Source organism: Apium graveolens, chromosome 1 (assembly GCF_009905375.1).
Source record: "Apium graveolens cultivar Ventura chromosome 1, ASM990537v1, whole genome shotgun sequence".
Taxonomy (NCBI): Eukaryota; Viridiplantae; Streptophyta; class Magnoliopsida; order Apiales; family Apiaceae; genus Apium; species Apium graveolens.
In genome coordinates this window covers 4,399,029-4,412,964 of record NC_133647.1, presented here as the reverse complement: position 1 = coordinate 4,412,964, position 13,936 = coordinate 4,399,029, and the positions used below count along the sequence as shown (strand labels likewise).

At 35.8% G+C, this 13,936-nt stretch overlaps 1 protein-coding gene across 2 annotated transcripts; it reads left to right on the top strand.

Annotated features, from left to right (window-relative positions):
* The first annotated feature begins 6,823 nt into the window (after positions 1-6,823).
* Positions 6,824-12,819, top strand: LOC141659810 (uncharacterized). Of its 2 annotated transcripts, none has more exons than XM_074466737.1 (5): positions 6,824-7,688; positions 8,720-9,746; positions 10,013-11,381; positions 11,490-11,558; positions 12,077-12,819. In XM_074466737.1, the coding sequence occupies exons 1-5, from the start codon at positions 7,079-7,081 to the stop codon at positions 12,674-12,676; spliced, it is 3,675 nt and encodes a 1,224-aa protein (XP_074322838.1). In that variant the 5' UTR covers positions 6,824-7,078; the 3' UTR covers positions 12,677-12,819. The 2 variants fall into 2 exon arrangements, with proteins under 2 accessions (XP_074322838.1, XP_074322844.1); XM_074466743.1 differs by having other exon boundaries at positions 6,825-7,688; positions 11,493-11,558.
* Positions 12,820-13,936: the final 1,117 nt, after the last annotated feature.

The window sequence follows — 13,936 nt, the reverse complement described above, 5'->3', positions numbered from 1 at the left end:
CTGTCATTTGATTAAATCCACGATCTTGATTTATATCACTGAGGCATGATCAAATTCTTGAACTTCTTCCAGTGAATTAACTCCTCAAGTCTGTAGATGAACCTTGTTTCTGAATCCTTTGACAGATATTACTTTGCGAGATCTCTTTGACGGTCGATCCACTATTTACTTATTACATTCTTATTTGAGTTGAGTTGAATCCTCGAATATACAAATAGGCTATGACATATGACTTACAATATTTCAAAAACAAAAAATTTAACTTGAAATTTTTCAAATTCTAAGTAAACTGCTAAGTTGTTAATTTACATCTTAAAATATGTAAACTTAACACAAGGTAGACCTAAACTGATCAAAAGTATATAGAGATCCGAGTTCTTGATAAGTCTAACTGACTTATCGACAAGTCATTTTAAGACTTCTCGAGTGAGTTCTCGATAAGTCAATTTACTGACTTCTCGAGTGACTTCTCGATAAGCATTATTATGACTTATCGATAAGTCATTGTAGAGTTCTCTAGTAGTGTTAACTTAAAGAGTTCTCTACAAGCATCTTTTTAGACTTATAGATAACTCGGAACTTTAAATTATTTTGGTAAAATACTTTTGGCAAATTTATTATGATTTTATTTTGATTTATTCAATAAATTGGAATCAAATTCAGTCCATTTATGGACAAATTGGGTATTTATTTGACATCTCGATACATATACATGTGTTAGATATATTTGAGATGTCATGTCTAATATGATTTGTGTTTAGTTTTTAGAACTTAACAATAGGACATATCAGGACTTACTGAAATCAGGACTTACTGGAAGTCAGAACTTAATATTAGAACTTAAGGTCATATCAGAACTTAAGTGCAGGAAGATTTACAGTTAAGGAAGGAAGCTGATTTACAGTAGAAGATCGAGACTAAAATAAAAGAAGATATGCATGGAAAGAGTTAGAAGACTAGAAGACTTGTAGAAGATATCTGATAGATATATTTTAGGAGACAAAATTGTATTCCATATTAATTAGAAGTTATCTTGTAACTGTGTACTATATAAACACAGACTTAAGGTTTACACTATATGTGTTATCATTATCGAGAAGATTATACATTGTAACCTAACAGCTCTTAGTGATATTTGTTCATCACTGAGAGAGAACAACAGTTCTTATTGTAACAGAGTTTATTCAATATACTTGATCTTTGTTACACACTTGTGTTAAATCAATTTGATTGTATAAACACTGTATTCAACCCCCTTCTACAGTGTTGTGTGACCTAACAATTGGTATCGGAGCTTTACTGTTAACACACATACAGTAAAGATGCAAACAATCACGTCTGAAGAAGCACAAACTCCAACCAAGCCCACCAAAACTGAAGAAACTCAAAAGACTCAAACCCATAGTCGATATGAGACTATTAGGGTTCTCATACTGAGACCTTCTGAGTATCCCATATGGAAAGTGAAGATGGCTATGTTTCTGGAAGCTACAGATCCAGAATACCTTGACAGAATTAATAAAGGACCACATAAGCCTACCAAGCTCTCTGTTATAGTTGATGATCAACCAGCAAAGACCATACCAAAGGAGAAAGGTGAGTACACAACTGAAGACATCTCATCTTTTGCCAAGGATGCAAGGGTAAGGCATTTGTTGCATAGTGCCATTGATAATGTCATGTCAAACAGGGTAATTAATTACAAAACTGCAAAGGAGATATAGAATGCTTTGGAGACAAGATGTCAGGGAACTGATGCAATCAAGAAGAACATGAGGACTATACTCACTCAAAAGTATGAGCACTTTGACTCAAAAGCTGATGAGTCATTAACTGACTTATATGACAGGTTTGTCAAACTCTTGAATGATCTGTCACTGGTGGACAAGGAATATGATCTTGAAGATTCAAATCTAAAATTCCTTTGAGCTCTTCCTGAAAATTGGGATTTGAAGTCTACTACCATAAGAGACAACTATGACCTTACTGAAACTACTCTTGATGAAACTTATGGTATGCTCAAGACTTATGAACTTGAGATGGATCAAAGGAGCAACATGCATAGTAACATTTATGAAGCCAGTTTTTCAACAAGTTCTGATGGTTCTGCAATCTGTCTGTTGAGTAGAGCATCAATTGAAGAAAGCTGGAATTGGCACAAAAGACTCTCTCATTTAAATTTCAACAACATAAATGAGCTTGTAAAGAAAGATCTTGTGAGAGGACTGCCAAAATCAGTATTTGCTCCTGATGGCCTTTGTAATTCATGTCAAAAGGCAAAACAAAGAAAATCTTCATTCAAGAGCAAAACTGAATCCTCAATTCTTGAGCCTTATCACCTACTACATGTTGATCTATTTGGTCCAGTCAATGTCATGTCAATTGTAAAGAAGAAATATGTTATGATTATAGTGGATGAGTTCACAAGATACTCATGGATGTATTTCTTGCACAAGAAGAATGAAACTGCATCTACTATAATTGATCATATCAGACAGCTGGATAAGTTGGTCAAAGATTCTGTTAAAATTATAAGAAGTGATAATGGCACTGAGTTCAAGAATTCAATTATGGAAGAGTTCTGCAAAGAGCATGGAATCAAACAGGAATTTTTTGCACCTGGAACTCCACAGCAAAATGGAGTTGTAGAAAGAAAGAATATGACTCTCATTGAAGCTGCACGAACAATGCTTGATGAAGTAAAGCTACCAACCTACTTTTGGGCTGAAGCTGTGCAGACTGCTTGTTTTACACAGAATGCTACACTCATAAACAAGCATGGAAAAACACCTTATGAGATGGTGAAGAAAAAGAAGCCAAATTTGAAATACTTTCATGTATTTTGATGTAAGTGTTTTATTCTTAAGACTCATCCTGAACAACTGTCAAAATTTGATCTAAAAGCTGATGAAGGAATTTTTGTTGGATATCTACTTTCCACAAAAGCCTTCAAAGTCTACAATTTAAGAACAAGGGTTTTCATGGAATCTATCAATGTATCTTTTGATGATAAGAAGATTACTGGACTTGAAGATTTCAATGATCATGATCAACTGATATTTGAAAATGAAGATTTAAATTATGATTCTGTAAATTCTGATGACTTAAACTCTGATCCTGTAAGTTCTGACGGGTTAAATTCTGATGTCATTGAAACTGTGGTAACAACTCCAAAGGAAAATGCACCTATCCAGGGGGAGCAAGCTGAAGATCCTACCACAACTCAAGACTCTCAAAAAGCATCAGAACCTGTCACTGGCTCTTCAAGTTCTGATTCATCAAATTCTGATGAGCCAAATTCTGATAATTCTGGAAACTCTGATTCTTCAAATCCTGAAGGATCCAACTCAAATTCTATAGTTTCAGAGAGCATAACTACATGGGGAGCATCAGAAAATGCTGATAGAGACAGCATGGATCATGAGGGAGGATCCAGTTCTAGAAATCAACTTCCATCTGCAAGGAAGTGGACCAAATCACATACACATGACTTAATAATTGGAGATCCTAAAGCAGGTGTCAGAACTAGAACTGCAACATCAAATGAATGTATCTATCATTATTTTCTATGTCAGACTGAACCAAAGAAAGTGGAAGAAGCTCTTCAAGATATTGATTGGATGCAAGCAATGCAGGAAGAGTTAAATGAATTTGAAAGAAATAAAGTCTGGACCCTAGTACCAAGACCAAAGAACAGATCAGTTGTTGGCACAAAGTGGGTGTTCAGAAACAAAACTGACAGTGATGGCATAATTACAAGGAACAAAGTAAGGCTGGTTGCTAAAGGCTACTCTCAACATGAGGGTATTAATTATGATGAAACATTTGCACCAGTTGCTAGATTGGAAGCCATAAGAATCTTTTTGGCTTATGCTGCTCACAAAAAGTTTAAAGTCTTTCAAATGGATGTGAAAAGTGTTTTTCTCAATGGAGAATTGGAAGAAGAGGTTTATGTGGAACAACCTCCAGGCTTTGTAGATTCAAAATTTCCAAATCATGTCTACAGGCTTGACAAAGCACTTTATGGCCTTAAGCAAGCTCCAAGAGCATGGTATGAGACTTTAGCTCAATTTCTTCTGGAAAGTGGATTTCACAGAGGTACAATTGATAAAACACTGTTCTACCTCAACCATGGAAAGGACTTACTTTTGGTACAGATATATGTTGATGATATCATATTTGGTTCTACAAATGTCAAACTCTGTGAAAGGTTTGTAAAGCTAATGCAATCAAGATATCAAATGAGTATAATGGGAGAACTTAGTTATTTTCTGGGACTTCAAGTCAAGCAAAATGAAGAAGGTACTTTTATCTGTCAATCCAAGTACACCAGAAATTTACTCAAGAAATTTGGAATGCAAGACAGTTCAACTGCATCCACTCCTATGGCCACTGCAACCAAGTTAGATAAAGATACTGGTTCATCAGTAGATATTACTAACTACAGAGGTATGATTGACTCTTTACTCTATTTAACTGCAAGTAGACCCGATATCATGTATGCTATCTGTCTTTGTGCAAGATTTCAAGCTGATCCAAGAGAACATCATCTAATAGTTGTGAAAAGAATTTTCAAGTACCTCAAGGGTACGACTGATCTAGGATTGTGGTATCCTAGAGAATCAGATTTTAAGCTAATAGGTTACTCATATGCAGATTTTGCAGGATGCAAAATAGACAGGAAAAGCACAAGTGGAAGCTGCCAATTTCTTGGAGGCAGATTGGCTTCTTGGTTTAGCAAGAAACATAAATCAATTTCCACATCAACTGCAGAAGCAAAATATATTGTTGTAGGAAGCTGTTGTGCACAGATTCTTTGGATGAAAAATCAATTACTGGATTATGGGTTAGAATTTTCTAAAATACCTATTTACTGTGATAATCAAAGTGCTATTGCTATGACAGGTAATCCAGTTCAACACTCAATGACAAAGCACATCAGCATAAGGTACCATTTCATAATGGAACATGTGATGGAAGGTACAGTGGAATTGCATTTTGTTCCAACAGATCAACAACTAGCAGATATCTTCACAAAACCACTGTGTGAAGCTACTTTTACAAGACTGGTAAATGAACTTGGAATTGTTTCAGGTTCTTTCTCTAAATCTGCTTAGTTTTTGTTCTCATGCATCAGACTTTATGATCAGTGTTTACAGATTGTCTTATCTTCATGTAATTTGTGCTTAAATTGAAATACATTAAATGTTGATTGTTATCTGATGTGGATCTTTATACTCTAATAGTGATTTGAATGTTCTGTGACTATTCAATCCAATGAGGATTACTGTGCTTGTTAGATATATTTGTGATGTCATGTCTAATAATGATTTGTGTTTAGTTTTCAGATCCTAACTAACTGGACAAATCATGACTTAACTAGAAATCAGGACTTATACTGAAGTCAGAAACTTAAGATATCAGAACTTAAGTTATCAGAACTTAAGATATCAGAAGATATTTATCAGGAGATAATATCAGGACTTGAAGACGTTCAGATAAGAAGGCGGCTGATTGAAGGAAAGAAGATTAAGGCAAACACAAGAAGAGATATGCATGGAGAAGAATTATATGAAGAATAGAATACTTGGAGGAAAAGATAACTAATTGATATATTTTAGGAAGCAGACTTATGTTCGATATCAATTAGAAGTTTATCTTGTAACTGTGTATCTATATAAACACAACATAGGGTTTACACTATAAGTGTTATCATAATCGAGAATATTATTCATTGTAAACCTAGCAGCTCTCATGAAATTTGTTCATCACTGAGAGAGAATGGTTCCATTGTAATACTGTTTTATTAATAAGATTATTCTGAGTTTCATACTTGTGTTCTTAATTCGATTGATTGTAGTTTACACTGTATTCAACCCCCTTCTACAGTGTATGTGACTTAACAAGTGGTATCAGAGCCAATCTGTTAACACATATACAGTAAAGATCCAAAACAATCATGTATGAAGAAGAGAAAACTCCAACCAAGCCCACCAAAATTGAAGAAACTCTTAGTTTGTTTTCTATTTGTTATAAGGTATTTTGTGCATAATGACATTTATTTAAATCTAATGACCGGGGTTAGGAGAATAACTATCCCTAATGACTATCCCTAATGACAAGTGTCTAAAGAATTAATAGACAAAATAGTATCTAAATTTTCAATTTTATAAAATAAAAAAAATCAAAAAATTATAATGTTCCAACGACAAATCTTTCCTGACAAGATTTTTCGATTTTCTAAAAATGTTAATGCAGATATCAAACCGAAACCTTGTGAAACAAAAATTCAAAACTAATAATATAAATTGAAACATATTCGCGTGTAAATAAACATTATAACCGCGTGCATCAAAAATTCAAAAAAAATAATTTAAATTGGAGCACAACCGCGTGCAAACAAATACCACAACCGCGTGCATTCAAAAATTCAAAATAGTTGTAATCCAAATCGGACCATGATCGTGTTTTACACGGATTACCAATGAATCTTTTTACAACCCATATATTATTTTACCATTTCAAAAAATTTATAATACTTTTTTTGAAAAATTACCATTTTATCATAGTGTAAATCCTATGAATAATCAATTCAAAGAAATAATAATATTTAAACAAATACAGTACATTAAAAATTAACTATTAAAAATATTCATTTAAATTACCCTAAAGCCTATGGTGCCTCTACTCGAATAAGAGATACCTTCTGAAGGCCAATTAAAAGTCAAGCCCCCAGATGAGTAATTATCTCAAAAACCCAAGGGCAATAACGTCATTTCAAACTAATACGAGATTTACATTGGTTTTAATTTTAATTTAGCAGCAGAGACACACACACATATCACCAATCGCCTCCGATTCTCATCTCTCTCTCTCTCTCTGTATCTATACATACACCTATACATACACACACAGAGGTCGGTTTCTGGATCGCCGGAATCGTGATCTCTCCGATTGACGTTAGGTTTCCGGTGAATTTGACGGCGGCGAATTGAATTAGGGTTTGAGTATCGAAAAGTATCAAAAAGTCGAGATTTTGAATTGAGGATTGACGGCGGGGATTAATTAGGGTTTGAAGATGCCTCGAAGTTCGCGAACGAAATCGAGGAAGCATAGTTTGAGAGAAGTGAGAGATTACTCGGATTCGGAGGAAGATTTGAAGAAGAATGGGAGAGATGAGGTTTCGGTTAGGGTTTCGAAGGATTTGGTGGCGGGAGAGAAGCGGAAAGTGTCGGTGAAAGATGTTTTGAGTCATGGAAACGGTGAATTGGTGGAGGAGGTTGTTGTCGTGTCGAAAAGGCGGAAGGAGAAGGGAGGAGGAGAAGGTGGAGGGAGTGATAGGTGGAATGGCGGTGATGAGAATGATGTGTTGGTCGAGAAGAGTGAGAGTTTGTCGAGTTCGAGAGTGAAGGAGAAGGAGAGGGAGAGGGAGAGAATTGAGAAAGTGTCGGTTGAGGTTTCGAGGAGTAAGAGTGGGAGGAGACATGAGAGTGTTAAGGAGGAGGTTGTGGAGGAGGAGAGTAAGAGTGGGAGACGTAAAGGCGAGAAGGAGCATGGGAGGAAGGAGTATAAGGAGAAAGAAAGGGTGGAGAAGGAGAAAGTGGTGGTGGAGGACGTGGAATTGGCTAGGAAGCATTCGGTTGATGTGAGTGAGGAACGACATGGGAAGCGTGGAAGAGAGAATATTGGTATGAGTTTGATACATTGTGTAATTTTGATATTCGTAATTGCGGGGTTGTTTTTTTTAGTTTAATACATGCTCTTGGTATATATATGTGTGTTGATTGTTATGATTTAAGAATGCTTATTTGCTTATGTGAAATGCAATTTAGATGTTCATGTCATAAATGGTTTTGTATGATTTCCATTTTTACTTGTTGTAAAAACTTCACATTAAGTTATTATAAGAACTTCATATAAATTTGAGAAGCAGGTAGCAATCCGTTTTACTGTGACAGGGTAAATAGAGGATTGTTGGAATAATATACTGATTCTTGTGATGATGTTAAATGTTTTAGGAGTTTTTATATATATGTAAATAAATGAGATGCATGAAGTTCTAGTAGTTTCTTTAAAGAAAATTTGAAATTTGGAATTACATGGTACACAAGTGATCGAGTGGACTAGAGGGTTTTGTACCTTTGTAAGGCTGCTGGTTTAACGTTTTATAGTTTGGGTTATATTTGGCATATGGCATAGAATTGTTGAGGGTTTAGTTTTCTTCTAATGAGCTGACTAACCATGTTGCAATTGCTTTTGACACTGTATCCTCATTTATAAGACATTATGCACCAAACATTTTGAGGTTGGATCACTGTGCTATGTATTTAATTATATCTTTTATTAAGGATTACTAAATGAAAATCATATAGCTCAGTGAAGAGAGGATGCAGTATACTTTGGTGAAGGGGTATATGACCTCAACTTAAGAGGATTCTAGAATAATTTACCATGTATTAAATGTTGAAACCAATATTTATTACAATGAACCTGAGGAAGTTTTGCTATGAAGTTAAAAGGGTTCCACAATTAATGCCAGTTAAAAGCTGTTTACTGATATTTTTCTATAAACACAATACGAGGCAACCGACTACTACATCTAGTTTTAAATTGTGTTTCCATCTATAATCCCAGCTTTATTCCGAATCACTTCAAGACGCTTATTTTACAGTTTATTTAGTTAATAAGTATCCATCTTTTGTCTTAAATTCTTTTACAGAAGGTCCTGCACAAGATCAGATTCGAAACCCGGAGCTGGAGAAGGAACTGGAGAAAAGAATAAGGAGGAGAATTGATGGTTCTAGTGACAAGGATAAATATGTAGATGATGCAAGAGATTATGATGAAAAGCGTTCCTCAAAGGGAGAGCGCTCCAAGGATGTGTGGTCTAAGGATGAGAGGCATGGGGATAAATACAATGAAGATGGTGAAAAATACAGCAGGCACAAGGAAGATAAATATCGAGAGGATGGCAAGGATGGTAGATACAAGGATGCCAAATATAGAGAAGAGGGAGAGAAAGACAGTAGATACAGGGATGCTAAATATCGTGAAGAAACTGACCGTGACAACATAAACTGTGATGACAATTATCGTGAAGATGGCGATCGTGATAAAAGACACAAGGATGAAAAATATCGTGAAGATGGTGAAAGAAATACTAGGCATAGGGAGGATAAGTATCATGAAGACGGTGGCAAAGATGACAGGCACAGAGATGATAGGTACAGGGAAGATCTCAACAAAGATAACAGGCACAAGGAAGAAAAGCATCGTGAAAATGCTGACAGAGACAGTAAGCGCAGGGATGTGAAGCATAGAAACGATAGTGACAGAGACAAGAGATCTCGAGATGTCAAGTACAGGGACGAGCACAGCTCTAGAGATCGAATTAGTGATTCTGAAATGAAGCGTTTGAGGGATGAAAGTAATACTTCTGATCATCACTATAGGAAGTCAAGCAATCATGATATCAGTCCCCCTTACGAAGATAGAGGTTCCAGATATAAAGACGACAGGGGGAATAGGAAGGCAACTGATAAAGAGGATCATAATGATATTAGGCCTCAAAGTACAAAAGAGCAACAGTTTGATACCGAGAAGAGATCTGGAAGCAATAAAGTTGACTTGGTGACAGAGAGAGGAAGATCTAATTTTCGGAATGTAGATACAGATGTAGCATTGAATCACAGCCGTCGAAGAAGTTCTCCTAGTTCCAGCACTCATGCTGCTAGAGATCATTACAGGTATGTTTGTTTTATACTAGTAACTTTGTGAATACTTTGTATATGATGCTCCACAGTAGACTAGATTATCTGGTGATGATGCTTTTAAACTTTTGTTCCTTTTGTCAACACTGCTATCGTATGTATTCATAGTGCATAAACAGAAACATCACAAATTATGTAGTTGAACTGATACCTTTTAAATATGCAAATAATATTATTATTATTTTATATGAACTACCCAAAGTTGCCTTAACAGTTGTTGGCTGTTCTATAAATGATTGTAGGGTTTCGAAGCTTGAAGAATCCAAGTACAGAGACTATGGTTATGAAGAGAGGATGCGGCAGAATGGAAGCTCTGGAAGAGAGTATAATGGCACTAAACAGAATGAGAAGGTGCTTTCATCTCGGTTATTGGAAAAATCCGTTCAAAAGGATGATAGCCAGTTCAATGAATCTTCGGCTGATAGACGCTTGCGATCAGATGCCCGAGACTCACCCTTACGTACAGTGGATAAATCCCCATCATCAACAAGTAATGATAGGAGACATCTGAATAGAACTGATGTTAGGCGGTCTATTGATAAAGAAGAATCTGGTCAAAGAAGTGGTGGTCCAAGGGACTATTCTGGGAGGGAAGGAAAAGGAGGTCGAGAGTTGCCTATGCACACACATGCTATTGATGAGTATTCCCAAGCAGATGGAGATAAATCATCTGCATCTTCTCCTTTCACCAGAAACTTCTCTAGCAATTCTAGATCCATATTACCTCCTCCACCTCCGTTCAGGACAGGTGTAGACAGTCCTTCAGCTTTTGGCCCTTCGGAAGATGATAATAGAGGTAGGTTCAACAATCGTCATAGGAGAGGCAGTGATTCTAATATGGGAAGATCCCAAGGAAATGCTTGGAAAGGTATCCCAAACTGGCCTTCCCCAGTGGCCAATGGTTACATACCTTTTCCGCATGGTCCACCTCCTGCAGGTTTTCATGCTGTAATGCAACAGTTTCCTTCTCCACCTATGTTTGGTGTTAGACCTCCAATGGATATGAACCACAACCTTCCTTATCATATGTCAGATGCGGATCGATTCCCTGGCCATGGGCGTCAACTTGGTTGGCGGAATTCAGTAGATGACTCTGCCCCTCACGGATGGGATGCAAATAGCTCAGTATTCAGTGACGATAATCGTAGTTACGGGAGAGTAGATTGGGACCAAAATAGGACTCAGATGGGCAATCGAGCATGGGACACAAGTGGAGACTTGTGGAAAGGGCCGAATAGTGGGTTGAGCACAGACTTGACATCTACTCAGAAAGAGGATTTGAAACATTCGAAAGGTGATGATGTTGTGTCTGGACAGCAAGCACAGAATGAACAAAATCAGACAATTGTTAAAGCTGATAGCCTTGATGTGCAGTCTTTTGATGCTCTTCCTGTGACTTTGAACACTCCAGAGAATCTTTCATTGGAGAGTCGCGAGAATTTGCAGATGTCGATGAAGGGTGATATTCATGAATACAATGTTTATTTGTCCAGGCTTGATATCTCAACAGATCTTACTGAACCTGAGTTGTACCACAAGTTGACTAGCTTATTGGACTTTGACCATAACACACTTGCAATTGAGGAAGATTTCAAGATTTTATGCGTGGAGGTAAAGTGTAGTTATTCTGAAACTTGAATTGTATTAAATTCTCTTCAGTATCTTTTTTATTCCTTTTTTTTTGCCAGATTACTTTTCTGATTCTTATTTCTCTTATAGCAGGAAGCTTTAGACGTCAAAGTCTCTGATCAGATTATGAGTTCTGCTATAAATAATTCTGTTTTTCAGGTACATGCTTACTTCAAGTATTTATTAACTAATGAGATGTTTGTATATATCCTAGACGTCAATTTTGATAATTTGTATAATAGATAATAAATTTCATGTTTCTAGCTACAGTATTTGTGCTCGTCGCAGAAGTGCATTGTTTGTATGTTACTTGGTTTTTTGATAAGTTTAACATTGTTTGGACGTGCTCAATACTTTCAGTCTTTCAACTTCCATGTCACATACAGTTTTTAAGCAACATTTATATGTTGCTAATGCAACATTTGCATACTTTAAAGTCATTGAGTGGATTTAGTTTATTGATCCTTCTAAAAATGTTGGAGGATCTGTTTTATGACTCTTGTTAATAGTGGTAGTAATATACATGGATGCTATATGTTCTAGTTTAATATAAAGAATAGTATGTGTGTGTGTCTAATGAGTAAGAGCATGCAGAATATGTATCTTGATTATACAAAATTTATGCACTATCATCATTTTACTTTTATTTAGTTCTTATAGCTGCTCTGAACTTTCAGAAAGCAATGTCTCTTTATGAGAAGCAGAAAGGAGAAACTAGAGCTGCAAATGGAGAGTGTGTGCAAACTCCCAATTCGGAGTACCTCAAGGTCCCGGGTTTGGATAATGAGAAAGCTGCATTGACTGAGGGTAATTCAGGAGCGCTTGTTTCATTTTGTGATGGGCAAGGAACAGAAGATGCAGTCTTAGATCGTAAGGAGCATATTGACTTGCCAAGGGATTCGGAGGCAAGCCAATTTGCTTGCAAGAAGTTGGATGAGACATCTCCTATTGACAATATGGTGGGATCAGAGGGGAAGCCTAAAATGGCGAACATAACGGAAATGGAGGTGGATCCAGTATCCAGGCAGGAGAATATATCCACCTCCCTGCAAAACGTAGAACCATCCAGCCCTCCTTTGCTTCCTAAAATTGAAGAGATGCCATCTAGCAGTCCTGTAGTCGGTCATTGTGCTGACAATGACCACAAGTTGACTGAAACTAAATGTGGTACTATGCTTTTGTCTGATGTGTCTGATGAGGCAATGATGCCAGAGTCGGTTGAGTCTGGGTCAGTAAATTTAAGTCGGATACATCATTCACCTGAAAGTACACATTGAGACAATTTTATTTTTCCTTAAGCTTCTTAAAATCCCATTCGTAGTTAAATCATCTGCTCTATGGTATGGTATCATATGTGCCTTGCTGTTCAATTAATAAAACTATCGTGCTCTTTTCTAATGATTGAGCTGTTTTTGCTGCTTATTTATGTCAATCTTTCTATATTGAATATGAAGTAACTGATGTGCTTTCATAGGCATTCTTATCTGTTTGCAGTGACAAGAGATCTTATGAATAGCATACTATAGAAGGGAAAGGATTCTTTTGAATAGATCTCACTTGTGCACTTTTGTGAGTATGTTTTCTATCTTGATCTTTTTAGAAAAAGTATCGACCTTGTTTGCTGCTACAACACTACGATACCCATTTAGATTAGAACATGCATGAGCTCGGAAAGCTTTGGTTTTCTTCTCTTTTCTTTTTTGTTATCCCTGGTTGGAAAGCATCGACAATTATATTAAGCTTAACCTTTTTGTTACCCCTAGTAGATTTCTAGTCACCCAGGATCAACCCAAAAAAAATATTTGTGGAACTGTATTGTTGCTCGACACACCAATCTCTATCTGTTTATAGTGTACTTCAATTTGACTTCCATACTTGTTGAGTTAGTAGTTGTCAATGTGGTTCTCACTGGTTGAGTCTGAACTAAAATATAGATCGAGTAGTGTAGAATTAGGGTTGTGTCGTCTCTTTATACCCTAAAATGGTAGCTTTTGAATTTTTATTTTTTATCATCAAATATATATTCTTAAGGTTTTTTTATAATGCCAAAGAAATTTATTGTTAATATCCAAATTTTATCTGGTCAGTGTGCAGTATTGAAGTATATGATTATCGAATTTTCTATTACGTGCCATGAGCACATGATAATCGCGAAAATTTATAAATTTAGTACATTTTGATTAATTCCTTTTTTACAATAGCGGTGGATTCCCTGCATTTAAAAAGGCTTCATCAATCGAATTGGACCAAAACTATAAATTTTCGTACTTATCATGTGTTCATGAGCATACAATAAAAAAACCGTTTAATTATTTATTTCCCCAACTAATGAGTCGAAATTAGTACTTCCTCTGCTTAAAATTAATCGTGCACTCATTGAACACATATTATCATTAATTATTTAAAAAAAAATCTTTTTGTAAATATTAAAAATATTTTAATATGTTCAATCCACCTTAAAATATATGTAGAAACTAAAAATTAAAAATGGACAAGTAATTTGAAATGAAATGGATCATTATCATCTTTAAACTGCA

What these genes read in the sequence shown, in the direction of transcription:
- LOC141659810 (XM_074466737.1), top strand. Translation starts at nt 7,079, where the DNA reads ATGCCTCGAAGTTCGCGAACGAAATCGAGGAAGCATAGTTTGAGAGAA. An exon ending in GCGTGGAAGAGAGAATATTG is followed by an intron (nt 7,689 to 8,719) that starts GTATGAGTTTGA and finishes ATTCTTTTACAG; the next exon opens with AAGGTCCTGCACAAGATCAG. An exon ending in GCTGCTAGAGATCATTACAG is followed by an intron (nt 9,747 to 10,012) that starts GTATGTTTGTTT and finishes AAATGATTGTAG; the next exon opens with GGTTTCGAAGCTTGAAGAAT.